Below are 27,063 nucleotides of genomic sequence, written 5' to 3' on the forward strand. Positions count from 1 at the left end.
CGCTGGGCGGGGGAGTTAACCCTCTTAGTGCCAGGATGCCGCCGGGCTGTGGGGTCAGTAGTACCCTACTGCCCCTGGAAGGATGAGCTGGGACCTGACTGAGGCTTGTGCCCATGGACCCGCTGTGAAACCCCAGGGCCAGGGGGGCTCCCCATGCCCAGCTAGGCAGTGCCAGGCCTGGGCAAAATCTGGGGCTTGTGCACAGAGCGGCTGGGGTCAAGCTCTGTGGACAAAGCGCCAGCCCCCTCGTGCCAGGCTCACACTGGGTGCGGGGAGCCCCAGTGGGGGGATACCAGGGCTGCTCCCCCAGGAACCCAAAACTGCAGCTGCAGGCCGGGCGGGGGGCGGGGAGAGACAAGCCCTGGCTGGCTGGGGCACAAAGGAGCCAGTGAGGTGAGGCGAGCACAGGAATGTGTGTGTGAGGGGCGGGGGGACAGCCTAGGCCTGGGGGCGGGGGGGGGGCTCCTTGGCGAAGGCTGGGACTCTGGGGGGTATCAGGTGGCGTCTGAGGAGGGGAGAGCGAGGCTGGAGAAATGACAGATGATCTGACCTCAACCCCGACTGGAGCCCCTGCCAGCCCAGCCTTGGATCGCCCCTCAGCTCCGCCGGTGCCCCCCACTCCTGACCCGCAGTGCCCTGCCAGCCCAGCCTTGGGTCCCCTCAGCTCCACCAGTGCCCCTCACTCCCAACCCACAGCCCCTGCCAGCCCAGCCCTGCTGGTGCCCCTCACTCCTGACCTGCAGCCCCTGCCAGCCCAGCTGGGGGGGGGGGGGATTTCTGGGCTTCTGGTGATTATGGTGGAACTGCTCAGTCATGGGGGGGATGGGGGGGTGTCTTGTGCCGCTCAGCACGTACCAGTGCGGAAGGGGGGCTGGGTGCCCAATCTGGGCCTCCCAAATCCCTTCCCCATCATTATGGCGAGCTCCCCCTGCCCGCCCCCAACCCTACCTCCTGCAGCCCCCCCCATGCACAGTCTCGGGGTGGCAGCCTGCAGCTGGGGGGGGCGCAGGAGGCCCTGATCCCAGGAGCCCCTCCCCACCTGCACCTGATCCCCCTGAGAATCTGCTCCCCCCCGCACATTCCACCCAGGGCGCAGCTGCCGCCTTAGAAATGTCATCCCCCCCACCATCCCCCCTTCCCTTTCCCCACCGTGTTGCTCTGCCCTGTGTCCCTTACCCTGTCCCCCAACCCACCTCCCCCCTTCTGCCTCCCCCTGCCCACCTCTGACACCCCCCCAGTGCCCAATAACCCCCAGCCCACCTCCGACACCCCCCCAGTGCCCCCAGCCCACCCCAACATCTGCCAGTTCCCAATAACCCCCAGCCCATCCCCAACACCCCCTAGTGCCAAGTAACCCCCAGCCCACCCATCTGCCAGTTCCCAATAACCCCCAGCCCACCCTTGACACCCCCCAGCGCCCAGTACCCCCAGCCCACCCCCGCCACCCCCCAGTGCCCAATAACCCCCCAGCGCCCAGTATCGCCAGCCCACCCATCTGCCAGTTCCCAATAACCCTCAGCCCACCCCTGACACCCCTCAGTGCCCAGTAACCTCCAGCCCACCCCAACACCCCCAGTACCCAGTAGCCCCCCAGCACCCAGTACCCCCAGCCCACCCGACATCTGCCAGTTCCCAAGAACCCCCCAGTTCCCCAACCAGCCCTCTTCCCCCAATCCCCAATAAACTCCCCTGCCTACTCGAACCAGTGCCCCCCACCAGACAGCTCCTTGCTCCCCATCACTCTCACCGGAAGCGGGAGTCTGGTGGGGATCTCTGGTGGTACACGGCAGCTCCGGGCGGCGCTGGGTGAGTGGGGTGCGAGGGACCGTGGGGCTATAACAGGCTGGGGGGGGGGGCAGGAGGGGCAGGGTAACCTTTTCCCTGACCCCTGGCCTTTTGCTGGAGCTGCTAAAAATATGCCAGACTGGGAATGTGAAACGCCCGGGCACTCATAGTAGGGCAAGAAGCTGAGTCATGGGGCAGGGGGCCCAGCAGCCAGCACCCCCACCTCTTGCAACCCTCCAGACACCCCCAATTCCCTTGCCAACACTGATCCTGCAGACCCTGAACCCCTCAAAGTCCCCTGCAGCCCCCCAATGTCTGAGTCCTCTGTGTACCCCTGAAAACCCAGACCCCCCCGCTCCCCCTTTCTCAGAGTTTCTTTCCCTGCTTTGGGGAGCCATCAGCACTTTGCCTTTGCCCCACCCAATCCACAGCTTCTGGTGCCCCCTGCTGGCCCCAGGGCTGGTCCACACCCCCCTGAGCACTGGCTTCTGGGAAACAGATGGGTGGTTGGGGTTCCCCCCCATAAAGGCAAGAGCCACCTGGTGGGGGACTGGGACCCTGGAGACATGGATTAAAAGTCCAGTGCTGGGCGGGATCAAAAGGGGGAGGGGGAGCCAGTGGGGCTGGGAGTGAAAGCAGGGTCACAGCACAGGAGTGAATCCCCCCTCCTCCTCTCCATGTACCCCCAGCCCCCACTCAGCCCCCTCCTTCCTCCCCTCCTATTGACCCCCGTCCCCTCCCCATGCCCTCTCACTCCCCGTGGTTGGGGGGTCAGGACTTGGGGTCACCCCCAGCACAAATGAGCTCCAGGGCAGGCCCCAGCTGGGTGTCCACAGAAACCTTCTAGACTCCAGCTGGCCCCCCAGGCTGGGACCCAAGTTACCCTGGTGACGCTGTAGACCCCAGCTGGCCCATGGCCAAGATCTGGGTTACCATGGCGATGCTCTAGCACCCCCCCCTCCCCAAGGAGCTGAGTTCAGGCAAAGTCATCACCAGGGGCTTTAATGTAGCAGGGACACAGGGCGCATCACACATGTGGGGGCGTTCAGACCTCAGAGATGGGGGGAAGGGCCATTGAGACCCAGATCCAGACCTCAGTCCTCCAATCAGAACCAGGATCCCCACCCTCCCATTAATTCATGTGCAAACAGCATCTGCATGAAATACACCATGGGTCGGGGGTCATGACCCGGAAGTCATAGTGGTTAAAGTCAAGGCGTCAAAGAGCCAGAGGAGGCCCAAGGGCCAACAACCAGTGGGCTCAAAGGTCAATGTAGTGAGGTTCAAAGGTGAATGACACACAGTCTGCTTCAAGTAGCCAAGGGTCAAAGGTTAATGAGCCAAAGGCCGAAGTACACAGGCAAGAGGCCAAGGGTCAAAGTTCAACTCTCTAACCAAGTCGCCAACCCATAACAAATCAAAAGGTCAAAGTCCAGGAAGCAATGAAGGGTCAAAGTTCATCAACAGAAGGGTCAAAGTGCAACCGTCCAAGGTTCTGGTGACCAGAAGGTCACAGCTGGCCACGTGGGGTCAGATTTCAGGGGTTGCAGGGCTCAGTTGGCCGCCCTGGGTCACAGTTCAGGGGTCATGGGGCTCAGCCAGCTGCCCCGGGTCACAGTTCAGGGGTCGTGGGGCTCAGCTGGCCTCCTTGGGGCTCTGGGGCTCGAGGATCTGGACGTGGGTGAAGGGGAAGTGCCCGCTGCGCCCGTTCAGCTGCCCCTCCCACTGCCCGTTGATGTTCATCTTCGTCACCGTGATGATGTCACCCACCTGGGGGTCAGAGGGCAAAGGTCACAGTCAGATTTCTCCCTGGAGCTGCCCTAGTCACCCCTACTGCCCCTGTCTCCGGACACCTGGGTCCCCAGAATCAAGGACTAATTTCCCCCCTCCCCTCCATGCTCCCAGACACCTGGGTCCCTTAGGTTGCAGGATCTATTCCCCCTCCTTTGCCTTGATCCCCCCAAATCAGGGACTAATTCTGCCCGCCCTCCAGCTGGATGCCGGGGTCCCTGGGATCCATTCCCCCAGAATGCCTGGATCCCTCAGGATCTTGAGGACTGATTCCCTCATATACTTGGGTCCCCTGGAATCCAGGTCCTGTTACCCCTGGATTCCTGGGTCCTCCGCACACTCACCTCGAAAGCCAGTGCCGTCTTGTCGTAGGCATTGGGCACCCGCCGCTGTACAGCCCTGGCCACCACAGGGCCATTGCGGGGGGTGGGCAGGGGCGCCGGGGGGCCACCTACACTGGGGTGGGCATAGGGCCCCAGCAGGACGCCGGCCTGGGGGCGCCAGGGCTGGACATAGGGCACCGGGATCATGCCCACCCGCCCGTCGACCCGCTGGGCCGTCCACCACTGCTCCTCCGGCTTGCCCAGCACCCGGAGTGGATCCCCCTTGCGGAAGGGCAGGTCCTCCTGGTCATTGCCCCCGAAGTCGTAGAGAGCCTGCACCCACTCGCAGGGCAGGGTGGGGCCAGCAGGTGGGGCCACGGGGTCCCCTCCCCCCTCGGCGGGGGGCAGCGGGGCTGGGCCAGGCACCGCGGGGCCCCGGCAAACGGGCACCACCAGCGTGGTGGTGTCCAGATAATGCACGCGGTAGAAATCCAGCAGTGCTGGGAGTCCCTCGAACTCCTGATCCCCGATCTTCAGCCGGCCCGGCAGGCTGTTAATGATGTAGTGAGACACCTGGGGGGATGGGGGCCAGGGAGAGATGGGGGTGGAGACAGGGACAGACAGACAGACGAGGTTACACATTGGACATTCACCAGCCCCTCCCCCATCTCCTCCCCCCGGACTCCTGGGTTCTCCCTGAATCTAGGGTGATTTCCTCCCCCAAAACCCACGGGCTCCCCTTGGTAATGCCCCTCCTGCCCCCCACGTTGTCCAGTCCTCTCCTGCCATCCCCAGATGCCTCCCCCACTCCCCCTCCCTCACCAGCCCCCCGGGGTCGCCCTCACCTTGGCGTTCTCGCTGACCGAGAGGACGTAGTCTCCGGGGCAGGTGGAGCTGTCCCTCACCAGGAAGGTGCCGGGTCGGTGACCCTGGAGACAGGCCACGGCCTGCTGGCGGCTCAGCGACCCCATGTACCACTCGTTGGAGTCCCCGAAAGACGACATGGCTCTGGGGGGCGTAGCGGGGTCTCCCCCCTCAGGGGCACCCCCCAATTACAATGTAACCCCCTCAAATCCACAGGTAAGCCCTCATATTTAAGGGGAACCCCCCAGTCCCCCAAATCTCCTGGGCATATAGCCCCCAAATTAACAGAGCCCCCTGAATTCCCCTGCAAGGAAACAGCCTCTCCAAACTACCATGCACCCCGTCTTCTCCCTCCCAGACCTTCTCACTTCGTTGGCAAGCAGAACCCCTCAAACTATTCCTGTGCCCCCTAGAACCCTTCCCCCAAATGCAGCCACCAGAGGAGCACCCCTAAATTATGCCCCGTCCCAATACGGGTCCCCCACATAATGCCAACCCTGGTGCATCCCCAAATTCTGCCCCAGGAACCCCCATCCTCCAATGTACTGCTCAATTCCTTGCACCCCTAAGACCCCTCCCCAGCACCCCTTCCTTCCCTTCCCCTGCACCCCCCCAAATTTCTGAGTATCTTCTAAAGCCCTCCCCAAGGCCCCGCTGCCCCCGTCTCGTGCACCCCCGAATCCCTCCCCAAATGCAGCCCTCCCGTCCCGTGCACCCCCAAATCGCTCCCCAAATACAGCCCCCCCGTCCCGTGCACCCCCGAATCCCTCCCCAAATGCAGCCCCCCCGTCCCGTGCACCCCCAAATCGCTCCCGAATGCAGCCCCCCCGTCCCGTGCACCCCCAAATCGCTCCCCCCGTCCCGTGCACCCCCGAATCCTGGCCCTCCGCCGGGGCTTGGCCCCGCTGGCACCGGCTGCCGCCGCCCCTCCCCCAAAGCCGCCGCCTCCTGCCCCAGCCCGGTCACCGCGGCAACATGGCGAGGGGAAGTGACGCGCCCGCCCCGGGCGGCCGCCATGGCGGGGGCTGGCAGGAGGGGCTGGCGGCCATGTTGGGGGTGGGCAGGACGCCTGGGTTCTCTCCCTGGCGTGGGGAAGGAGGAGGGGGTCTGCCCCGTTCCCACCGGAGCCGGGCCTGGCTCCTGGAGCCATCACCAGTGCGGATGGGCGGGCCCGGGGCTCGAACCCTCAACAGCTCGGCGGCGGGCCCAGCCCCGGGCTGCCGGCCACAGCCTCCCCCGAGCCAGGCGGGCACCCCTGCCGCGCCGAGCCCGCCCCAAACAGCACGTGGCCCGGCCGGCGTGGGGCCGCGCCCCGCTTCAGCTTTAAGCCTTTTCTCAAACTAAACTTTCAGTTGCAGGAAATTAGGGGGGGTGTCGGACAATTCTTTAGTGACTCTCGCGTCTGAGATTCAAGAAGTTACAGCTTCAGAACCGTGCCAAGGAAACTTGGCCCCCTCACCTGTCAGGCTGTACACAATCAACAGCCTTAAAGCGGATGCTGGTGTGTTTTCACGCACCTTTTATTAATGGAAAGGGGGTGTGTGTGTGGGTGAGATCAGTGTTTACCCATCAAAATCTAATCCTCCCACGCCTCACTGTAAAATGACAACATGCGACATAAAGTCTAAAGCTATACACCCACCTAGAGAAATGGATAAGAAAGAAATAACCCAATTCATACATAATAAAAATAATACAGATATTAAAATATGTGACTATAAAGTTTATACATAAAATACATAGCACAGTACCACAAAAACACTACATATATAAATATAGCAAATTAAAATACTTAGATGCGATATATAAAATATAAACACAATACATTCATAAATAGAAACACTGGTGATAATTACATACAAGCAATACATACAGCACATACAAAATATATTAGAACATAAATCTATACATGTATCTCCACAGATTTGACTTGAGTTTGGATTCTTCTATTTCTGCATTTTGAACTTAAAACTACTTTCCCCCTAATCTTCAGAGCTCAGCTGCTCACTACGTTCTGAGATTCGGCCCCTTCCTTGGAACTTACACAGAAGAACTCACAGTCATGCAAACAGATAAATTAGGAACGAGATCATGTATGTCTGATAAAAAGAAACTGGTAACAGCAAAAAATAATCACTCTTTGGTATAAAGCAAAAAAGACTTGATTCAAATGAACCCCCAGCTAATAAAACTAGATGCATAATAGAGCAATAAAATAAACTTCTGATGGAGCTAAATAAAATGGGCACCTCCTAAGTTATAACAAAGCAAAAGGAAATTGGCAATGACACAAATCCTCAGTACTCATCAATAATGAATTGGCTACAGACTGAATGGAGTAATACACTCCAATATCAATTGGTAATGAAATTAAAATATCAAAATAAAGCAGATTCAGAATAAACCAACTGTTATAAACGCAAAGGGAATGAAATAATAAACCCCAAACCACTACGAATAAAATAAAGACACAATAACGCAGTGATAACAGTCACACTAGGAATAAACCAATGACACATACCATGCAGCTTTCACAAACAAGGAAATCTTGAGCAGCAGCAGAGAGGTGATCTTTCCCTTGGTCTGTGGCCCTGGTGCGGCCGCTGCTGGAATCCTGTGTCCAGTCCTGGTGTCCACAATTCAAGAAGGATGTTGATGGATTGGAGCGGGCTCAGAAGAGCCATGAGAATGATTGAGAGATTGGACAACCTGCCTTACAGTATAGGGTCGAGGAACTCCATCTATTTAGCTTAACACAGAGAAGGTGAAGGGGTGACTTGATCCCAGGCTATAAGTACCTACATGGGGAACAAATATTTAATAACAGGTTCTTCAATCCAGCAGAGAAAGGCTGGCAGCTCAAGTTAGACAAATTCAGATTGGAATGAATTTGTAACAGTGAGAGGACTTAACCACTGGAACAATTCCCCAAGGGTTGCGGAGGATTCTCCATCCCTGACAATTTTTTAAATCAAGATGGGGTGTTCTTCTAAAAGATCTGCTCTTAATGGAGGTCAGCAGTAGGGTTCAGAGTTAACAAGATATGAGCTACTGTTTCAGGACATTTCTGCCCTGGAGTGCAGTGGGGACTCATCCCCATCACCTGCTATCATTTTCTCCCACAAATGGGCCGCCTCAGCCTGGAGCTGTACAATGTCATCAGTAAAGTTCAGAGTTAACAGCAGTGTGAGCTTTCATTTCAACTACCTTATCTATACTGGGAATGCTGTCCCTTGCTTATCAGCTGAGCACTTCAGGCTTAGACACCCCAAAAGAGGGATAATGCAGTTGCGGAGCTGGTGGGCAGGGACTCCCAATTGAGGGGTTCCAGGGCTAGTTGATGGGGAGCAGTTACTGGATCAAGCATAGCCATGATGGCTAAGGTCTCCCTGATTTGGCCCAAATGCAGCAGACAGTCCGGAAAATCTAATGGCCAGAATGTTTTCATGGGTGCCTCACTTCTGACCCACCGACACCGAAAAGTAGACAGACAAGGCGAGGTATCTCAAAGCAGCTTTATTATAAAAATGGGAGTTACAAATATTGGGGTTATGTAGCAAAGTCAGGAAGGGATCACCCCATTTGGGGAGCAGGGGATCCCCATAATCCAGCATTAGTGAGTACATGCCAGTCTGAGAGTGTCTCATGGGGGAGACCCCCCAATTTTCCTGGCAGGGCTCCCCTCAGAGCAGTTTGACCTCAAAGCAGATGCAATTGATGCTCTGACAATCGGGGGGCTGGTAGGCACAGGCACAGTCGCAGAGGGGGCAGCAGCGAGGGAAAGGGGGGCAAGTGCCGAGCTCCCAGCCCTGCAGAGAGAGAGAGAGAAAAATATGGGGCTGTTAACCTGCAGGACTACTCGCTACACGATATTAAACAGTGGCTGTTATGTGGCAGGTAGTCCCACAGGCTGATGTTAAGCAGTGGCTGGTAGCCCACAGGACTCCCCACCACAAGATATTCAATGTGGGTGTTAATCCGCAGGACTATGCTCCCAGGTTATTTACTAGGGGGTTGTAAATCCTGACTACCTGCCCCAGGATATGTTACGGGGGCAGTACCCCAAAGGGTTTGGGGGTCACTCACCTGGTGTCGGGGACAGCAGGTGTCCAGGCAGCGGGGGAGGGAGGGAGGGGCACAGTCACAAGCCTCGACGCAGGCCAGGCAGCAGTGGCAGGGCCCCCCCAGCAGCCCCTTCTCACACCAGGAACAGTCAGCGCAGAGTCCACGGGCCTGGGGTGGAAGGGAGGGTGAGAGATGGAAGGGCCAACTCACCCCCTCCCGACAGCTGACCTGCCCAGCCCTGACCCCGTAGGGCCACCCCACCTGTGACCCCCTGACTATCGCCCCCGCCTTCCCCTCCAGCATGTCCCTCCCCACTGCCCCCCAGTATAGACCCCTGCCCCCAGTCTGTCCCCCCTTACCAGCAGGCATTGGCGCAGTGCGAGGAGAAGGAGGAGGAGGAGCAGGTAGGCGGCCACAGTGATGAAGACAATGGCTGGGAGGGGCAGAAGGAGGGAGCTGGGGGGGCCCGGCGTGGGGGTCTACAACAGGGAGAAACAGGAGAGGGGGAGCAGGTCAGAGAGCCTGGGGGAGACACAGGGAGGGGGGAGGCCTCGGGGGAGGGGAGACTTACAGCCATTCCTGGATGGGGGGGGATCCTCAGAGTTGGGGTCTCTGCTCGCCCCTAGGGGGCCGCATGGATGCCAGATCCCGCATCTGAGACAGACAGACGGACAGATCAGAGCCACCCCAGCAAGGACTCGGCCCTCTAAGCTGCCCCACGGAACCTCACCCCTATCCCCGAACCTACTGCCCCCACCGATCCACTCTAGTCCCAAACCTGGGCCGGGAACGGCCCCAGCGCAGGTCCCAGAGCCGCCGGTTGCTGCCCGCAGCCACACGGTTCACTCTGAAACCTACTGACCACAGTGCAACCCAGAGCCGCCCTCCGGAGTGGGGGCCGTGATGGAGGCCGGGCCTCGCACCCTCATTAACATGCAGACGCGTAGGGGCACGTCACCCGCTTAATTGATATTAACGACCCCGGGGCCCAGCCCAGGCTCGGTAGGCAGCGGCTCCATCCCGCTCATTAATAGTAACGCTCGTGCATATTAATTAGACTGCGTCCGCCCCACCCCCAATTGACATTCATACAATATGCAAATTATTTAAAGGGCCCGCCCCATATGATTGAAATCTCCTACATATTGATTAGGCCACGATCGCCCTCGTTAATATTCACATCTCATGAATATTGATTAGCACGACCCGCAACGACCCCAGTTCATGAATATTCATGACCCCCCAACACGCCGCTCACCCGCTCGCCGTCGCAGCGCCGACATCCCGCGATACCACGCCCTGCTCTCGGGCGTCCCTCTGTTGCCATAAGCAACGGCGCAGGCGGCCTGGCCCCGCCCCGCCGGGGCCACACGAGGCCCTAAAGAGCTCTGAGCCAGGGGCTTCCGGAAGTGACGAGAGGAGGAGCCGCCATTGCACCGGAAGTAAGCCCTGCACATCCGGAAAGAAACGCACTGCAGGGGAGGGGGAGGGCAGCGCTCCCGGAAATGACCGCTCCGACCGGAAATGGCCTCAGCCCGCCAGAAGCGAGCACTTGGGAAGGCCCCAGCCATTGAAAGGCCCGCAGAGGCCCGCCACCCCCTTGGACCTAGACACGACATCTCGCTGGCCGGCTGGCGGGGCCCAGAGCGGCCACAGGGGCGTGCCAAGCACGCCTACGTCATGACCGGCCCGTACCATGCGGCCAGTCGGAGCAAAGGGCGCAGGCCGACCGCGCTAACATCTCCTTTGCTCTGATTGGCCAGGGGCTCCCAGCGGCGGCACGAGGGCGCAATACGTAGTCCTTTTTCGCCAATTGGCTGACACTGCCCAGCCAATCAGAACACAGGGATAGCGCATGTGGGGGGCGGGGTATATTCTCTCTGGAACGAGCTTGTAGCCAATCAGCACTCAGCAGTAAAGGTCTGGCCCAAAACATGCAGCGCTGTGATTGGCCCCCAGCCACCCAAAGCCCAGGCAGGTGGGGTGCAAGGGGGAATCAAACGTTGCCTGCGCTCGGATTGGCAGTAGGGCCAACCAATCACAGTGCAGACGTCTTTGTCTAATTAATACTGTGTGTTCCCACAGTGAGCAGCCGGTGCAGCGAGCTGCAGCTCAGGCGAGCTCCTGCTCAAAGGAATGTGTTAGTCGCTAAGGTGCCACAAGTCCTCCTGTTCTTTTTGCGGATACAGGCTGAGCCGGCTGCTCCTCTGAAATCTGTCTACTTAGAAGACCCGCTCTCTATCACTGGCCAGGCCTGTCCAGACTCTCTCAACACGTGGCCCCGCCCCTCAAGGCCAGGCCCGCCCCCAGCACGTGGCCCCGCCCCCAGGCCAGGCCCCGCCCCCAAGGCCAGGCCCGCCCCCCAGCGCATAGCCCCGCCCCCAGGGCCAGGCTCCGCCCCCAAGGCCAGAGTCGCCCCCAGCGCATGGCCCCTCCCCCAGGGCCAGGCCCCACCCCCATCACGTGGCCCCGCCCCCAAGGCCAGGGTCGCCCCCCGTTACTTATATCATTGTAAATGAGAAAATGTCAGAGATGTCTCATCTTGCTTCTAGTGCTCTTCGCCCACAGCCAACCAGAATCTCCCTCTCACCCGGTCTTCCTTCTGCCTTGCCCAGCAACACGGCCGTTCCGCGGATCTCCATTGGCTCGACGCCGCAGCCAATCAGCAGGTCCGGCGCGAACGCGGTTTCACTGGAATGCTCAGAACAAGAACGACCGTTAACTGCTCTACACGCTCGCGCGCGGCCCGGCAGCTGGCGCACGCGCACAGCCTCCCTGCAACCCAGCCCCTTGCGGCCAGAGCCAAAGGCACATGCGCGTTGGAGCTCTGGGCGCGCGCGCTTGCCCGCCCGGCGGAGGAGCGCATGCGCATTCCAGGCGGCGGCGCGGGGCAAGCGTTCCCTCAGACGGGAGCGGGGGTGCGTCACCCGGCCGGGCCTCATTGATTATTCATTAGGGGCGGGCTAATTACATGCACATTTATTCAGCCTCAAGACCCTAAATTGCTGGAAGTGGGCGTGGCCGTCGAGGTGTAATTAGTATGCATTAACTAATGATATGCAAATTAATTCATTAGTGGCTTCGGCTTGTATGGAAATATGCTAATTAGCTAGTGTCCCAAGAATACGAGAGAGACGCATGCAAATTAGGCAGGGCAGAGAGCGAGGTAATGAGATGCAGATTTCATCACCAGTTGACTGGGCAGTGTATGCAAATGGCTGCGCACTGGGGCCCAGCCCGGCCTGGACGGGCAGCTGGGGGCAAAGTCATGAGCCAATGAAGGGGCTGGGTGTTTAGCAGTATGCAAATGTATGCAAATAAGATGGCGGGCAGGGGTAGAGGAGGGGCAGGGGTAGGTCTAGGGGGAGGGGCAGGGGCAGGGGCAGGGGCAGGGATGAGTGGTTGTGGGTCGAGAAGGAGGGGTAGCTGTGGGGGAGGGGCAGGGACAGTTGTGGGGCAAGGTGGAGGGGTGGCTGGGGGGGCAGGGGATTGTTGTGGGGGGTGGGGCAGGGCAGAGACAGTTGTGGGGTGAGGAGGAGGGGCAGTTGTGGGGGGGAGGGCCAGGGGATAGTCCTGGGGGGTGGGGCAGAGCAGGGACAGTTGTGGGGGGAGGAGGAGGGGCATGGGAGGGGCAGCTGTTGGAGGATGGCCAGGGGGTAGTCCTGGGGGAGGAGGAGGGGCATGGGAGGGGTAGTTGTGTGGCGAGTGGCAGAGGTTCCAGCGCTCTGGGGGACCCATGATGTTTGGGGAAATCTCAAGGTGAGGAGGGGGCTGGGAAGGGGGAATCCCCTCAGTGCAGTGCTAGAGTGGCACCAGTGCCCCCTTTCTCACTGCTTTCAAATTCCTTCTCCCAGATGGCCGTGATCTTCCTCTTCAGCTGTTGCTTCTTCCCCAACTTCTTCCTCGCCCTCCGCTGGGCACTGTACCACACCCGGGCCCTGGGCATGGACCAGCTGCATGCCATCTATGTCGCTGCCAAGTAAAGTCACCCGGACTCCTGGGTTCTATCCATGGCTCTAGGAGGAGATGGGGGCTGGGAGCCAGGATTCCTGGGTTCTATCCATGGCTCATGGAGCAGAGGGGGGTCTCCCTCAGCCACAAGATGGTGCTGGTGGTTCAGAAGTCTCCCCTATAATCTGCTGATCATAGACCCCACCCTAGAGGTGACTCCAGGGTCACTGGCTCAGCAGGTACCACCTGCAGCCTCCAGCTTAGCACAAGGGGGGGGGGGGGGGACACTGCCATCTGTGGGGAGGATTAGCCCTGAGCTGATTTCCCAGGTGCCCCAGGGAAAGGAAGGGGTTAAATACTCACCCCTTCAAGCTGGGCCTTGACCTTGGTCCCCACCTGCCTGTGCCTGTGGCAGCAGGATTATGGGATTAGACCTAAGTGTCCTGTGTGTGTGTGTGTGTGTGTGTGTGTGTTCCCCTTCTCTGGCCCCCGACACCCCTGCTCCAGCCTGGCTCTGACCAGGGGCCTGATCCCCCCCTTTTTAAATCCTGGTTTCCATTCAGTCCATAGAAAGCCAGTTTAAAGCAGTCTGGATGCAGCTGGACCAAGCTGTAGGACTCCCTGATGCAGGGTATTACTTAGTGAAATGACTAGTTTCCTAGCTGGTGTAAATCAGTGTCACTCCATGGGCATTTACACCAGGATTCTGAAAAATCTAGATTGAGAGCCACTGCTATCCCTGCCCTGGGCTCCCCCACCCCACATCTCAGACAATGCCCCCCAATCCTGACCCACAGCCCCTTGCTGTCCAAGCCCTGGGCTCCGTCACCCCCAGCTCTCCTGATGCCCCTCACACCCGCCCCCTGCTGGTTGCACTCCCAGCTCTCTTTCCAGTCTCCATTTTCCATTCCCATCCATCCTTTGCACCCCTTTTCCCATTCCCAGTGCCCCTCTGACTGATCATTGTGACCCCCTTCCCGCCGCCCTCCATCCCACCTCTGGTCCAGGACACTCCGTTGCTGTCCCTTTAAGTGCCTCCACCCAGCGCCTGACAGCTGCTCCCGGCTCCCCTCCCCTCTCCTCCCTCCCCTCTTCCCCCCTTTCTCTCTGTCACAGCCGGCCTCAGAGCCGCTGCCTGGATCCAAGCAGCCGCTGCCTGCCCTCCATCACCCCCACTACCATGTGCAGCCCCCAAGCCTGTCCCCCATCCGGCTACAGCAAGGTCGGATCCCAGCCCCACTGATCTCCCCTCATCCCAACCCCACCCCCAGTCTGTGTGGGTCCCCCCCTTCTGCACCCCATCAGAGATGTTTCACCCCTTGGTGGCTGGGGGCATCGTCTTCCCAGGGCTCTTCCTGCTGGCCAAGAACAGCCTCAAGCGGCTGCCCTGGCTGCAGTGGGATGAGGCCGACGCTGTCATCATCTCAGCCAGGTACCCCAGGATGCAGCGAAGGAGTCAGGGACTGGAGGAGGGATGGAGGGATGGAGGGAAGCAGTCAGGGACTGGAGGAGGGATGCAGGGATGGAGGGAAGCAGTCAGGGACTGGAGGAGGGATCCAGGGATGGAGGGAAGCAGTCAGGCACTGGAGGAGGGATGCAGGGAAGGAGTCAGGGATGAAGGAAGGAGTCAGGGATAGAAGAGTGAAAAAGGGAAAGAGGCACTGGCATGGGAGGGATGAGTGAAAGGAGGCTGAGAGGGATGGAGGGAAGGAGACAGTGGCAGGGAAGGAGGCAGTGGAGGGATGCAGGAATGCAAGGAAGGAGGCAGTGACAGTGGCAGTGGAGGGATGGAGAGAAGGAGGCAGTGGAGGGATGGAGGCAGTGGAAGCTGAGGGATGGAGGGAAGGAGACAGTGGCAGCGGCATTGGAGGGATGGAAGCAGTGGAGGGATGGAGGGAAGGAGGCAGTGGCAGTGGTGGGATGGAAGCAGTGGAGGGATGGAGGGAAGGAAGCACTGGCAGTGGAGGGATGGAGGAAAGGAGGCAGTGGAAGCGGAGGGATGGAAGCAGTGGAGGGAAGGAGGCAGTGGCAGAGGTGGGATGGAAGCGGTGGAGGGATGGAGGGAAGGAGGCAGTGGCAGTGGAGAGATGGAAGCAGTGGAGGGAAGGAGGCAGTGGCAGTGGAGAGATGGAAGCAGTGGATGGAAGGAGGCAGTGCCAGCAGTGGGATGGAAGCAGTGGAAGTGGAAGGATGGAGAGAAGGAGGCAGTGGCGATGGAGGGAAGGAGGCAGTGGAAGCAGTGGAGGGAAGAAGGCAGTGGTAGAGGAGGGATGGACGGAAGGAGGCAGTGGGAGCGGAGGGAAGAAGGTAGTGGTAGTGGAGGGATGGACGGAAGGAGGCAGTGGGAGCGGAGGGAAGAAGGCAGTGGTAGTGGAGGGATGGACGGAGGGAGGCAGTGGGAGCGGAGGGCAGGAGGCAGTGGAAGCGGAGGGAAGGAGGCAGTGGAAGCGGAGGGAAGGAGGGATGGAGGCAGCGGCAGTGGAGGGAAGGAGGCAGTGGAAGCGGAGGGAAGGATGCAGTGGCAGTGGAGGGATGGAGGGAAGAAGGCAGTGGAAGCGGAGGGATGGAGAGATGGAGGCAGTGGGAGCGGAGGGATGGAGGCAGTGGGAGCGGAGGGAAAGAGGCAGTGGAAGTGGAGGAATGGAGGGAAGGAGGCAGTGGAAGCGGAGGGAAGGATGCAGTGGCAGTGGAGGGATGGAGGGAAGAAGGCAGTGGAAGCAGAGGGATGGAGAGATGGAGGCAGGGGCAGTGGAGGGAAGGAGGCAGTGGAAGCGGAGGGATGGAGGGAAGGAGGCAGTGGAAGCGGAGAGATGGAGGGAAGGAGGCAGTGGCAATGGAGGGAAGGAGGCAGTGGCAGTGGAGAGATGGAAGCAGTGGAGGGAAGGAGGCAGTGCCAGCAGGGGGATGGAAGCAGTGGCAGTGGAAGGATGGAGGGAAGGAGGCAGTGGAGGGATGGAGGGAAGGAGGCAGTGGGAGCGGAGGGAAGCAGGCAGTGGAAGCGGAGGAATGGAGGGAAGGAGGCAGCGGCAGTGGAGGGATGGAGGCAGCGGCAGTGGAGGGATGGAGGCAGTGGCAGAGGAGGGATGGAGGGAAGAAGGCAGTGGAAGCGGAGGGATGGAGAGATGGAGGCAGGGGCAGTGGAGGGAAGGAGGCAGTGGCAGCAGAGGGATGGAGGGAAGGAGGCAGTGGAAGCAGTGGAGGGAAGGAGGCAGTGGAGGGATGGAGGGAAGGAGGCAGTGGCAGCGGAGGGAAGGAGGCAGCGGCAGCGGAGGGATGGAGGGAAGGAGGCAGTGGAAGCAGTGGAGGGAAGGAGGCAGTGGAAGCAGTGGAGGGAAGGAGGCAGTGGGAGCGGAGGGATGGAGGGAAGGAGCAGTGGAAGCAGTGGAGGGAAGGAGGCAGTGGGAGCGGAGGGATGGAGGGAAGGAGGCAGCGGAAGCAGTGGAGGGAAGGAGGCAGTGGGAGCGGAGGGATGGAGGGAAGGAGCAGTGGAAGCAGTGGAGGGAAGGAGGCAGTGGGAGCGGAGGGATGGAGGGAAGGAGGCAGCGGAAGCAGAGGACGGAAGGAGGCAGTGGGAGCGGAGGGATGGAGGGAAGGAGGCAGTGGAAGCAGCGGAGGGAAGGAGGCAGCGGCAGCGGAGGGAAGGAGGCAGCGGCAGCGGAGGGATGGAGGGAAGGAGGCAGCGGCAGTGGAGGGAAGGAGGCAGTGGGAGCGGAGGGATGGAGGGAAGGAGGCAGCGGCAGCGGAGGGAAGGAGCAGTGGAAGCAATGGAGGGAAGGAGGCAGTGGGAGCGGAGGGATGGAGGGAAGGAGGCAGTGGAAGCAGTGGAGGGAAGGAGGCAGTGGGAGCGGAGGGATGGAGGGAAGGAGGCAGTGGAAGCAGTGGAGGGAAGGAGGCAGTGGGAGCGGAGGGATGGAGGGAAGGAGGCAGTGGAAGCAGTGGAGGGAAGGAGGCAGTGGGAGCGGAGGGATGGAGGGAAGGAGGCAGTGGAAGCAGTGGAGGGAAGGAGGCAGTGGCAGCGGAGGGAAGGAGGGAAGGAGGCAGCGGCAGCGGAGGGATGGAGGGAAGGAGGCAGTGGCTTTGGACAGAAGGAGGCAGTGGCAGCGGAGGGATGGAGGGAAGGAGGCAGCGGCAGCGGAGGTGAGGAGGCAGCGGTGGGATGGAGGGAAGGAGGCAGTGGCAGTGGAGGGAAGGAGGCAGTGGGAGCGGAGGGAAGGAGGGAAGGAGGCAGCGGCAGCGGAGGGATGGAGGGAAGGAGGCAGTGGCTTTGGACAGAAGGAGGCAGCGGCAGCGGAGGGATGGAGGGAAGGAGGTAGTGGAAGCAGTGGAGGGAAGGAGGCAGTGGGAGCGGAGGGATGGAGGGAAGGAGGCAGTGGAAGCAGTGGAGGGAAGGAGGCAGTGGAAGCAGCGGAGGGATGGAGGGAAGGAGGCAGTGGCTTTGGACAGAAGGAGGCAGTGGCAGCGGAGGGATGGAGGGAAGGAGGCAGTGGAAGCAGTGGAGGGAAGGAGGCAGTGGGAGCGGAGGGATGGAGGGAAGGAGGCAGTGGAAGCAGTGGAGGGAAGGAGGCAGTGGAAGCAGCGGAGGGATGGAGGGAAGGAGGCAGTGGCTTTGGACAGAAGGAGGCAGTGGCAGCGGAGGGATGGAGGGAAGGAGGCAGTGGAAGCAGTGGAGGGAAGGAGGCAGTGGGAGCGGAGGGATGGAGGGAAGGAGGCAGTGGAAGCAGTGGAGGGAAGGAGGCAGTGGGAGCGGAGGGATGGAGGGAAGGAGGCAGTGGAAGCAGTGGAGGGAAGGAGGCAGTGGGAGCGGAGGGATGGAGGGAAGGAGGCAGCGGAAGCAGTGGAGGGAAGGAGGCAGTGGGAGCGGAGGGATGGAGGGAAGGAGCAGTGGAAGCAGTGGAGGGAAGGAGGCAGTGGGAGCGGAGGGATGGAGGGAAGGAGGCAGCGGAAGCAGAGGACGGAAGGAGGCAGTGGGAGCGGAGGGATGGAGGGAAGGAGGCAGTGGAAGCAGCGGAGGGAAGGAGGCAGCGGCAGCGGAGGGAAGGAGGCAGCGGCAGCGGAGGGATGGAGGGAAGGAGGCAGCGGCAGTGGAGGGAAGGAGGCAGTGGGAGCGGAGGGATGGAGGGAAGGAGGCAGCGGCAGCGGAGGGAAGGAGCAGTGGAAGCAATGGAGGGAAGGAGGCAGTGGGAGCGGAGGGATGGAGGGAAGGAGGCAGTGGAAGCAGTGGAGGGAAGGAGGCAGTGGGAGCGGAGGGATGGAGGGAAGGAGGCAGTGGAAGCAGTGGAGGGAAGGAGGCAGTGGGAGCGGAGGGATGGAGGGAAGGAGGCAGTGGAAGCAGTGGAGGGAAGGAGGCAGTGGGAGCGGAGGGATGGAGGGAAGGAGGCAGTGGAAGCAGTGGAGGGAAGGAGGCAGTGGCAGCGGAGGGAAGGAGGGAAGGAGGCAGCGGCAGCGGAGGGATGGAGGGAAGGAGGCAGTGGCTTTGGACAGAAGGAGGCAGTGGCAGCGGAGGGATGGAGGGAAGGAGGCAGCGGCAGCGGAGGTGAGGAGGCAGCGGTGGGATGGAGGGAAGGAGGCAGTGGCAGTGGAGGGAAGGAGGCAGTGGGAGCGGAGGGAAGGAGGGAAGGAGGCAGCGGCAGCGGAGGGATGGAGGGAAGGAGGCAGTGGCTTTGGACAGAAGGAGGCAGCGGCAGCGGAGGGATGGAGGGAAGGAGGTAGTGGAAGCAGTGGAGGGAAGGAGGCAGTGGGAGCGGAGGGATGGAGGGAAGGAGGCAGTGGAAGCAGTGGAGGGAAGGAGGCAGTGGAAGCAGCGGAGGGATGGAGGGAAGGAGGCAGTGGCTTTGGACAGAAGGAGGCAGTGGCAGCGGAGGGATGGAGGGAAGGAGGCAGTGGAAGCAGTGGAGGGAAGGAGGCAGTGGGAGCGGAGGGATGGAGGGAAGGAGGCAGTGGAAGCAGTGGAGGGAAGGAGGCAGTGGAAGCAGCGGAGGGATGGAGGGAAGGAGGCAGTGGCTTTGGACAGAAGGAGGCAGTGGCAGCGGAGGGATGGAGGGAAGGAGGCAGTGGAAGCAGTGGAGGGAAGGAGGCAGTGGGAGCGGAGGGATGGAGGGAAGGAGGCAGTGGAAGCAGTGGAGGGAAGGAGGCAGTGGGAGCGGAGGGATGGAGGGAAGGAGGCAGTGGAAGCAGTGGAGGGAAGGAGGCAGTGGGAGCGGAGGGCTGCAGCCATGCACTGGCTCATGGGGCGAAGGCTGACGGGGGTCCCTTCGTCAGGGCCAGGCTGCAGGCAGGAAACAGTGGGGTGTCTGTGCTTGCTGCTGAGGCTGGGGGCTGGGACCTGCCAGGCCGGGGAGCAGCCTGCCCTGCTGGGCCACGCACGTCCCCCAGCAGGGGAGGGGCGGGGGTGCGGGGCTGAGGGGGATGGCGGAGGAGGGCAGCGGCCAGCTGGGGGGTGTGCTGGCTGCTCTGGACAGGGATGGCCAGGGTGAGAAACTGCAGAGGGGTGACCTGGGAGGCCTTGGGCTTGGATCCCCGTGGGAGAGGGGGCTCCTGAAGGCTGGATCCCTGTGGGGGGAGGGGCCCCAGGAGGCTGGGGATCCCCCCACCTCTGCTCACAGCCGCACATCAGAGGGGATTTCAATGCAGTGACTGGGCCTGTCAGCCCACCACCAGAGCCATGTGCACCCCCAACAGCCCTCACTAGTCCCCTCTGCACCCCACACATTCCAGAGCAGCAGTTATGGGCACAGATTAGTGCTCATCCTGGAGCCTCGGGCTGGGCTAGTGGGGGGCTGCGGGTCAGGGTTGAGGGAAAAGAGGGGCTGGTCCCGTTAACGCTGCGTCCCTCCCCTGCAGGCTGGTCTCCTCCATCCAAGCCGTCATGGCCTCCACAGCCGGATACATCGTTTTCAGCTCCTGCCAACACGTTATCGATGACCAGTGAGTCTGCTCCCTCCGGCGTGGCCCCCTTTCCTTGCCCCATCCCTCCCCCCCTCTGCCTGGCCCACTCCCTGCTTGGACTGGCCCGCTCCACCCCCAGCCTGGCCTGCTTCCCCTGGGCAGCCCGGCCTCGCCCAGCAGGGGGCGCTGTGGGGAGGGGCAGGGTGCTGGCTGTGGCGGGAGCTCCTGGCTACTCCAGCCCGGCCTCACCCAGCAGGGGGCGCTGTGGGGAGGGGGTGGGGCGCTTGCTATTGGGGGACCTCCTGGCTACCCCAACCTCAGCATCTCCCAGCAGGGGGCGCTGTGGGGAGGGGGCAGGGTGCTGGCTGTGGCGGGAGCTCCTGGCTACTCCAGCCCGGCCTCACCCAGCAGGGGGCGCTGTGGGGAGGGGGTGGGGCGCTTGCTATTGGGGGACCTCCTGGCTACCCCAACCTCAGCATCTCCCAGCAGGGGGTGCTGTGGGGAGGGGGCAGGGTGCTGGCTGTGGGGGGAGCTCCTGGCTATTCCAGCCCGGCCTCACCCAGCAGGGGGTGCTGTGGGGAGCAAGGCTGTGGTCTCCCTGTCTACGGTGCTGAAGGGCCTGGGAGCTGGGTGGGTCTGCAGCTGCTTTGTTCCACACGGTGGACAGGGCCCTTTCCGTGGTCTCCTTTATGAGACTCAGGGCTAGGACCCACTGTATGGTGGGGGAGGGCTGGAGCCAGGACGCCTGGGTTCTATTCCTAACTCTGCCACTGATCTCCTCTTCATGGGACAACGCCCCCTCCTGGTGCTGGGCAGCAGAATGCCCGGGAGGCTCCAGCCCCCTGCCGCCTGCACCAGCCCCTCCCGGTGTCGCTGGCATGTTCACCTTCCTCCCCAGAGCTGAGCCAGAATTATCCCCCGCCCGCTCCTGAGCCCTCTCCTGGGAGCACAGATGGGGCCAGCAAGCTAATCCCCTCGGCCGCGGATCAGCCTGCCCCGGCAAGGACAGCCCCGCAGATCTGGGAGGGGAGTGGGGTCTGGTGGTTAGAGCGAGGGAGGCTGGGAGCCCGGACTCCTGGGTTCAACTGGCTCTGGAGGGGAGTGGGGTGCAGTGTTTAGAGCAGGATTGGGCTGGAAGCCTGGACTCCTGGGTTCTATCCCGGCTTTATGAATGGGGTGCCCCCGCAGGCTGTGTTCCTACATGGACCCCCCCCACTCCAGCTGACTGAGAGATGAGGGCTGGTTTCCATGGCACCTGCACCCGCCCCGATCCCCACACTGCACCTGGAGCCTGCAGAGTCCTGAGCCTCTGACACAGCCACTCATGGGCCTGGGGTGGGGGTGTGAGGAAAGCATCATGGGAAATCTTACACCCCCCTTTCCCCTCTGCATCATTGGGCTGGTGCCTCTCACTCCTGACCCGCAGCCCCCTGCTAGCCCAGCCCTGCCCCCACGCAGCTCTGCCGGTGCCCCTCACTCCCGACCCGCAGCCCCCTGCCAGCCCCGCCCTCGGCCTCTCCACAGTTCCGCCGGTGCCCCTCACTCCCAATGTGCAGCCCCTGAATCCTTTGTCCCACTGCAGCATCCTGGGCTGCGGCTCTGGCATGGGGCCTAATCGGCTCACACTGGGCAGAGGCCTCTGTCAGCACAATTTGGCAGCGGGACTGCAGCATGGGGCGGCGTGGGGGGGGTGCAGGTGGAGGGGCCGGGGGCCAAGCTTGGAAGGAGGGACAGGGCCTATGGCTGGGCTAGCAGGGGCTGCGGGTCGGGAGTGAGGGGCACCGGCAGAGCTGGGGGGCAGGGCTGGGCTGGGCTGGGCTGGCAGGGGGCTGCGGGTCGGGAGTGAGGGGCACCGGCAGAGCTGGGGGGCAGGGCTGGGCTGGGCTGGCAGGGGGCTGCGGGTCGGGAGTGAGGGGCACCGGCAGAGTTGGGGGGCAGGGCTGGGGTAGCAGGGGGCTGCGGGTCGGGAGTGAGGGGCACCGGCAGAGCTGGGGGGCAGGGCTGGGCTGGCAGGGGGCTGCGGGTCGGGAGTGAGGGGCACCGGCAGAGCTGGGGGGCAGGGCTGGGCTATCAGGGGCTGCGGGTCGGGAGTGAGGGGCACCGGCAGAGCTGGGGGGTATCCTCGCTGTGGGTCATGGTTGTGGCTGCCCCATGGGCTGTGGGGGGTGGAGGCGCCTGGCTCAGCTCCGGGTGGAGGAGGCTGCGTTCCCTATGACCTTGCAGCAGCTGTTGCCCGTCAATACTCCATCGATCCTCCCAGTCCCTACCCACCAGGCCACGCTGCCGCCACGCTCGCCAGCCTGCGCCCCATGGCCCCTCTCCCCCATCCTGGTGAGCAGGCCAGGGCAGGTTACCCCTGCCAGCCCCACCCTCTGCCTGAGGTGCTGCTGGATCCCCCAGCCCAGCCCCACACACAGTCCCCCCAGGCCCTGGCACTGCAGAGCCCCACCCCTCTCCCCTAGCACCCCCAGCAGGGCCCCACTGCCCCCGACAGCTTCCCCTGCCCCTGTGGCAGCTCTAACCCCTCTGTCTTCCCCCAGGCATTGGCTGACGAGCGCCTACACGGAGTTTGCGGTGCCCTACTTCATCTACGACATCTACGCCATGTTCCTGTGCCATTGGCACAAGTACCGGGTGAAGGGGCACGAGGCTGCGGGGCCCCGCTCGCTGCGCACCGTCACCCGCGCCTTCCTGCACAAGGAGTTCCTCATGGTGCTGCACCACCTCTGCATGGTGCTGGTGTGCTTCCCCGTCTCCGTGGTGAGCGGGCCCTGATAGCCGCGGGGGGCCCCTGATCCCGCGGGGGGCTGCACCCCCTCTGCATGGTGCTGGTGTGCTTCCCCCTCTCCGTGGCGAGCAGGCCCAGATAGCCGCGGGGGGCCCCTGATAGCCGCGGGGGGGCTGCACCCCCTCTGCATGGTGCTGGTGTGCTTCCCCCTCTCCGTGGTGAGCGGGCCCTGATAGCCGCGGGGGGCCCCTGATCCCGCGGGGGGGCTGCACCCCCTCTGCATGGTGCTGGTCTGCTTCCCCCTCTCCGTGGCGAGCGGGCCCTGATAGCCGCGGGGGGCCCCTGATAGCCACGGGAGGGCTGCACCCCCTCTGCATGGTGCTGGTGTGCTTCCCCCTCTCCGTGGCGAGCGGGCCCTGATAGCCGCGGGGGGCCCCTGATAGCCGCGGGGGGGCTGTACCCCCTCTGCATGGTGCTGGTGGGCTTCCCCCTCTCCGTGGTGAGCAGGCCCTGATAGCCGCGGGGGGCCCCTGATAGCCGCAGGGGGGCTGCACCCCCTCTGCATGGTGCTGGTGGGCTTCCCCCTCTCCGTGGTGAGTGGGGCCCGAGATCCCCAGGAGGCCGTAAGAAGGCAAGGGGTGGGATTGAGCCACAGGAGGGAAGTGGGGGTCCTGAGCCCATGGGGGGACAGGAGGGGGCTAGTTCCCACCAGCTGCCCCTCACCCCCCCTCTCTCCCCAGCTGTGGCGCCAGGGGAAGGGCGATTTCTTCCTGGGCTGCATGCTGATGGCCGAGCTGAGCACCCCCTTCGTCTCCCTGGGCAAGGTGCTCATCCTGGTGAGTACCCGCCGGGGGGAGGGGAGGGGAGGCCGGACGCCTGGGTTCTCTGCCCAGCTCGTGGTGGGAGTGGGGTGCCCGGACGCCTGGGTTCCGTTCCCAGCCTGGGGGGCGGAGGTGCCCGGATGCCTGGGTTCCGTTCCCAGCCTGGGGGGCGGAGGTGCCCGGACGCCTGGGTTCTGTTCCCGGGCTGGGGGGCGGAGGTGCCCGGACGCCTGGGTTCCGTTCCCGGGCGGGGGGCGGGGGTGCCCGGACGCCTGGGTTCCTGACCCCTCTCTCTCCCCCAGTACAAGCGGCAGCACACCCTGCTGCACAAGGTGAACGGGCTGCTCATGCTGGTGACCTTCTTCTGCTGCCGCATCCTGCTCTTCCCCTACATGTACCGGGCCTACGGGCGCCACGCCGGGCTGCCCCTGCACCGCGTGCCCCTCGCCCTGCCGCCCGCCTACAACCTGGGCGCCGCCCTGCTCCTGGCCCCCCAGCTCTACTGGTTCGGCCTCATCTGCCGCGGGGCCGTCCGCCTCTTCCGCCACGCCCCGCCCACGGACCCCGCCCTGCGCAACGGGCATGGCCCCGGGGGGCGGGCGCTGGACTGAGACCCCCGCCCTGCGCCACGGCCCCGGGGGGGCGGGCGCTGGACTGAGACCCCCCCGGTGCCACAGGCTCCGCCCCCGGGGCGGGCGCTGGACTGAGACCCCCCCAGTGCCACGGGCACCGTCCCCGGGGGCGGGTGCTGGACTGAGACCCCCCCAGTGCCACGGGCACCGCCCCCGAGGGTGGGCAATGGACTCAGACCCTCCCGGTGCCATGGGCACCGTCCCTGGGGGCGGGTGCTGGACTGAGACCCCCCCAGTGCCACGGGCACCGCCCCCGAGGGCGGGCAATGGACTCAGACCCTCCCGGTGCCATGGGCACCGTCCCCGGGGGCGGGTGCTGGACTGAGACCCCCCCAGTGCCACTGGCAAGGCCCCCGAGGGCGGGCGCTGGACTGAGACCCCCCCAGTGCCACGGGCACCGCCCCCGAGGGCGGGCGCTGGACTCAGACCCCCCCGGTGCCACGGACTCCGCCCCCAGGGGCGGGTGCTGGACTGAGACCTCCCCTGTGCCACGGGCTCTGCCCCGGGGGCGGGTGCTGGACTGAGACCCCCCCAGTGCCACAGGCAAGGCCCCCGGGGCGGGCGCTGGACTGAGACCTCCCCTGTGCCATGGGCACCGCCCCCAGGGGCGGGCGCTGCATTGAGACCTCCCAGCCTACCTGCTCTGTGCTAAGGGCATGGCCTCGGGGGGGGGGCCTCGCTGTCCTGAGCCCCCCTGCCCGTGCGCAGCCCCAAGGCCCTGGCATGAGACTGTCCCCGCGTGGTGGGCACGGGGTGAACTGACGCCCGCGGCCGGCGCCCACAGCCTCAGCTTCTAACGACTTTATTTATTTATTTATTGGGGGCCCGCCCTGGAATTCTCCGGGGGCTGCTGCAGGAGGGAGTGGGGCCCCCCTTGGCCTGACAGGGGCTGACTGCAGCCCCCATTCTCAGGGGGCTGCCCAGTAGCACCTGGGGCACTCCCTCTGGGTGGTGCAGCTCAGGCACCCCCAGTAATGGGGGGATGAGGTGCAAATCGGGGGGCTGGCTGTGTTGGGAGGTGAGGGTTTGGCCTGGAGATTTGGGGGACCCCTGGGAATCTCAGGGGGCCACCCAGGGGATTGAATTCCTGCCCCACCAGAGTGTGGGGGGACCCAGCTAGACTCCACCAGCAGACAGTTTGGGTGGACTTGGGAACCCCCCGCACTGCCCCCCACTGTAGCAATAACCAGGCAGCGGGTGGGGAACTGACCCCCCCAACAAGGACTGTGAGCTCTGCACCCCCCAGCTGCTCGCTGGGTCCGGATGTATACGGGGGGGATTTCTAACCCTGGGGAGGCTGCAAAGTATTAAAGGAGCCTTGATCCAATGCCAGCACCGCTGCCTCCGGGTGATTATTACCCCCCACCCCCCAGACTGCCCCCCAGCCAGTGCCTCAGGGTGACTATGAACCCCCAGGCCCCCAAAACCACCCCCCAGCCAGCACCTGCAGGGGACTGTTACTGTCCCCCCCAGGGTGCCAGGCATTGGGGATGCCTAGACATTGCAGCTCTTTACTGGGGGGGCAAAGCTGAACCCTGACGTCCTGCAGCTCCTCAGCTCTGCATCCTGCAGACCCTAAGAGAGAACAAGGGGGGGTCACTGCCAGGCTCCCGGCAGCATGGGGGCAGGGGGGGCTGGAGGGGACCAGGCCAGGGAATAGGACCCAGGCATCCGGGGAGACACCTACATTGTGCTGCAGATCTGGTAGAGGAGGAAGAGCAGGGTCAGCAGGACGGAACCAAGCAGGATGTGGTGCAGGACTCGGGGGAGGGGATCTGGTGGGGGGCAAAAAGGCCAACGTGGGGACAAAGTGGGAGTGAACCCCCCCAAGCCTCCGCCCTGGGGCCAAAGCTTATGGACAGCGAGTGTGAGCCCCCCGTCCCCTCCTGAACTACTGCTGGGGCAGAGCTTGGGGGAGCCCAGGGCTGGGCTAGCAGGGCCTGTGGGTTGGGAATGAGGGGCACCGGCAGGGCTGGGGGGGCAGGGCTGGGCTGGCAGGGGTTGCGGGTCGGGAGTGAGGGGCACCGGCAGGGCTGGGCTGGCAGGGGCTGTGGGTCGGGAGTGAGGGGCACCGGCAGAGCTGGGGGGGGGCACGGCTGGGCTAGCAGGGGGCTGCGGGTCGGGAGTGAGGGGCACCGGCAGAGCTGGGGGGGGCACGGCTGGGCTAGCAGGGGGCTGCGGGTCGGGAGTGAGGGGCACCGGCAGAGCTGGGGGGGGCACGGCTGGGCTAGCAGGGGGCTGCGGGTCGGGAGTGAGGGGCACCGGCAGGGCTGGGCTAGCAGGGGGGCTGCGGGTCGGGAGTGAGGGGCACCGGCAGGGCTGGGGGGGGCACGGCTGGGCTAGCAGGGGCTGCGGGTCGGGAGCCGGGCGGGGTAGCCTGGAGCTGGGGGCAGGACTGAGGGGTACTGCCTGTCTGGGGATCCCTGCCCCCCGTCCCCTCACTGGCTGCGAAGAACACGGGCTTCTCCCCGATGTAGCGGTAGGTCGCCAGGATCTTGGCTCGGTCGTCGTCGGGATAATCGAACCAGAGCGGCCCCGGCGCCTGCCACGTCCCTCCCCTCGGCGTCACTGCAGTGCCAAGAAACCAGAGCAGGGAGCCGGCCACGGGGGAGACGCTCTGGTACGTCAAGGCCACGACTCTACTGCTCCCCAACAGCACAGCTGAGCTTCCACGTGCTGCTTGCTACGGGGCCACGCTACAGGATGTCGGGACCCAGCAGGCCGTGCTGGCGAGGGGGGGTTCGGGCCGGGGGAGCCGTTCGGGGGGGGGGGGAGGGCGCCCAGCAGGCCGTGCTGGCGAGGGGGGGTTCGGGCCGGGGGAGCCGTTCGGGGGGGGGAGGGCGCCCAGCAGGCCGTGCTGGCGAGGGGGGGTTCGGGCCGGGGGAGCCGTTCGGGGGGGGGGAGGGCGCCCAGCAGGCCGTGCTGGCGACGGGGGGTTCGGGCCGGGGGAGCCGTTCGAGGGGGGCACCCAGCAGGCCGTGCTGGCGACGGGGGGTTCGGGCCGGGGGAGCCGTTCGGGGGAGGCTTGGCCCGCAGTGCTCGGGGCCTGGCCCTCACCTGTGTCCTGGTGGGTGCTGTTAGGGGAGAGAGGTCTGGCGCTGAGGGTTGTCACCAGCACCCACAGCAGGAGCCATCCTGGAGCCCAGTGCCCCATAACTGCCTCCAGTTGGGGCGGAGCTCTACCTGGCCACACCCCCTTGGAGTGTGACATCACAGTG

The 27,063-nt window shown here is 63.5% G+C and overlaps 4 protein-coding genes across 7 annotated transcripts; 1 reads left to right on the top strand and 3 right to left on the bottom strand.

Annotated features, from left to right (window-relative positions):
* Window positions 1-2,771: 2,771 nt before the first annotated feature.
* On the bottom strand, window positions 2,772-5,329 carry LOC125638297 (crk-like protein). The gene is made up of 3 exons (XM_048853843.2): window positions 4,745-5,329; window positions 3,921-4,472; window positions 2,772-3,555 (listed from the first exon to the last, which is right to left on the bottom strand). The coding sequence occupies exons 1-3, from the start codon at window positions 4,901-4,903 to the stop codon at window positions 3,421-3,423; spliced, it is 846 nt and encodes a 281-aa protein (XP_048709800.1). The 5' UTR covers window positions 4,904-5,329; the 3' UTR covers window positions 2,772-3,420.
* A 2,935-nt stretch (window positions 5,330-8,264) lies between these two features.
* On the bottom strand, window positions 8,265-11,622 carry LOC125638299 (uncharacterized). 3 transcript variants are annotated; one of them, XM_075129120.1, is made up of 6 exons: window positions 11,419-11,622; window positions 10,087-10,277; window positions 9,400-9,482; window positions 9,188-9,307; window positions 8,850-8,996; window positions 8,265-8,572 (listed from the first exon to the last, which is right to left on the bottom strand). In XM_075129120.1, the coding sequence occupies exons 3-6, from the start codon at window positions 9,403-9,405 to the stop codon at window positions 8,447-8,449; spliced, it is 399 nt and encodes a 132-aa protein (XP_074985221.1). In that variant the 5' UTR covers window positions 9,406-9,482; window positions 10,087-10,277; window positions 11,419-11,622; the 3' UTR covers window positions 8,265-8,446. The 3 variants fall into 3 exon arrangements, with proteins under 3 accessions (XP_074985221.1, XP_048709805.2, XP_048709804.2); XM_048853848.2 differs by lacking the exon at window positions 10,087-10,277; XM_048853847.2 differs by lacking the exon at window positions 11,419-11,622 and having other exon boundaries at window positions 10,087-11,103.
* A 402-nt stretch (window positions 11,623-12,024) lies between these two features.
* TLCD3B (TLC domain containing 3B) lies at window positions 12,025-25,177 on the top strand. 2 transcript variants are annotated; one of them, XM_048853846.2, is made up of 6 exons: window positions 12,025-12,137; window positions 12,683-12,807; window positions 19,620-19,703; window positions 22,205-22,424; window positions 23,133-23,228; window positions 23,516-25,177. In XM_048853846.2, the coding sequence occupies exons 2-6, from the start codon at window positions 12,683-12,685 to the stop codon at window positions 23,822-23,824; spliced, it is 834 nt and encodes a 277-aa protein (XP_048709803.1). In that variant the 5' UTR covers window positions 12,025-12,137; the 3' UTR covers window positions 23,825-25,177. The 2 variants fall into 2 exon arrangements, with proteins under 2 accessions (XP_048709803.1, XP_048709801.1); XM_048853844.2 differs by lacking the exons at window positions 12,025-12,137; window positions 12,683-12,807 and adding an exon at window positions 13,868-14,211.
* A 42-nt stretch (window positions 25,178-25,219) lies between these two features.
* C6H16orf92 (chromosome 6 C16orf92 homolog) lies at window positions 25,220-26,999 on the bottom strand. The gene is made up of 3 exons (XM_075129044.1): window positions 26,814-26,999; window positions 26,190-26,528; window positions 25,220-25,684 (listed from the first exon to the last, which is right to left on the bottom strand). The coding sequence occupies exons 1-3, from the start codon at window positions 26,997-26,999 to the stop codon at window positions 25,529-25,531; spliced, it is 681 nt and encodes a 226-aa protein (XP_074985145.1). The 3' UTR covers window positions 25,220-25,528.
* Window positions 27,000-27,063: the final 64 nt, after the last annotated feature.

Source organism: Caretta caretta, chromosome 6 (genome assembly GCF_965140235.1).
Source record: "Caretta caretta isolate rCarCar2 chromosome 6, rCarCar1.hap1, whole genome shotgun sequence".
NCBI classification, from domain to species: domain Eukaryota; kingdom Metazoa; phylum Chordata; order Testudines; family Cheloniidae; genus Caretta; species Caretta caretta.

Excerpts from the sequence above, each read along its gene's own strand:
- LOC125638297 (XM_048853843.2), bottom strand. The coding sequence starts at position 4,903 with ATGTCGTCTTTCGGGGACTCCAACGAGTGGTACATGGGGTCGCTGAGC. Across the intron at positions 4,473-4,744 it reads CGGTCAGCGAGAACGCCAAG|GTGTCTCACTACATCATTAA; the intron begins GTGAGGGCGACC and ends CCATCCCCCCAG. Across the intron at positions 3,556-3,920 it reads AGACGGCACTGGCTTTCGAG|GTGGGTGACATCATCACGGT; the intron begins GTGAGTGTGCGG and ends TCTGACCCCCAG.
- LOC125638299 (XM_048853848.2), bottom strand. Across the intron at positions 8,997-9,187 it reads CACTGCGCCAATGCCTGCTG|GCCCGTGGACTCTGCGCTGA; the intron begins GTAAGGGGGGAC and ends CTTCCACCCCAG. Across the intron at positions 8,573-8,849 it reads CCTGCTGTCCCCGACACCAG|GGCTGGGAGCTCGGCACTTG; the intron begins GTGAGTGACCCC and ends CTCTCTCTGCAG.
- TLCD3B (XM_048853846.2), top strand. The coding sequence starts at position 12,683 with ATGGCCGTGATCTTCCTCTTCAGCTGTTGCTTCTTCCCCAACTTCTTC. Across the intron at positions 12,808-19,619 it reads GCCATCTATGTCGCTGCCAA|GCTGGTCTCCTCCATCCAAG; the intron begins GTAAAGTCACCC and ends CCTCCCCTGCAG. Across the intron at positions 22,425-23,132 it reads TGTGCTTCCCCGTCTCCGTG|CTGTGGCGCCAGGGGAAGGG; the intron begins GTGAGCGGGCCC and ends CTCTCTCCCCAG.
- C6H16orf92 (XM_075129044.1), bottom strand. The coding sequence starts at position 26,999 with ATGGGGCACTGGGCTCCAGGATGGCTCCTGCTGTGGGTGCTGGTGACA. Across the intron at positions 26,529-26,813 it reads TCGCCAGCACGGCCTGCTGG|CAAGCAGCACGTGGAAGCTC; the intron begins GTGCCCCCCTCG and ends GTGGCCCCGTAG. Across the intron at positions 25,685-26,189 it reads GCTCCCGACCCGCAGCCCCT|GGCGGAGGCTTGGGGGGGTT; the intron begins GCTAGCCCAGCC and ends CTTTGGCCCCAG.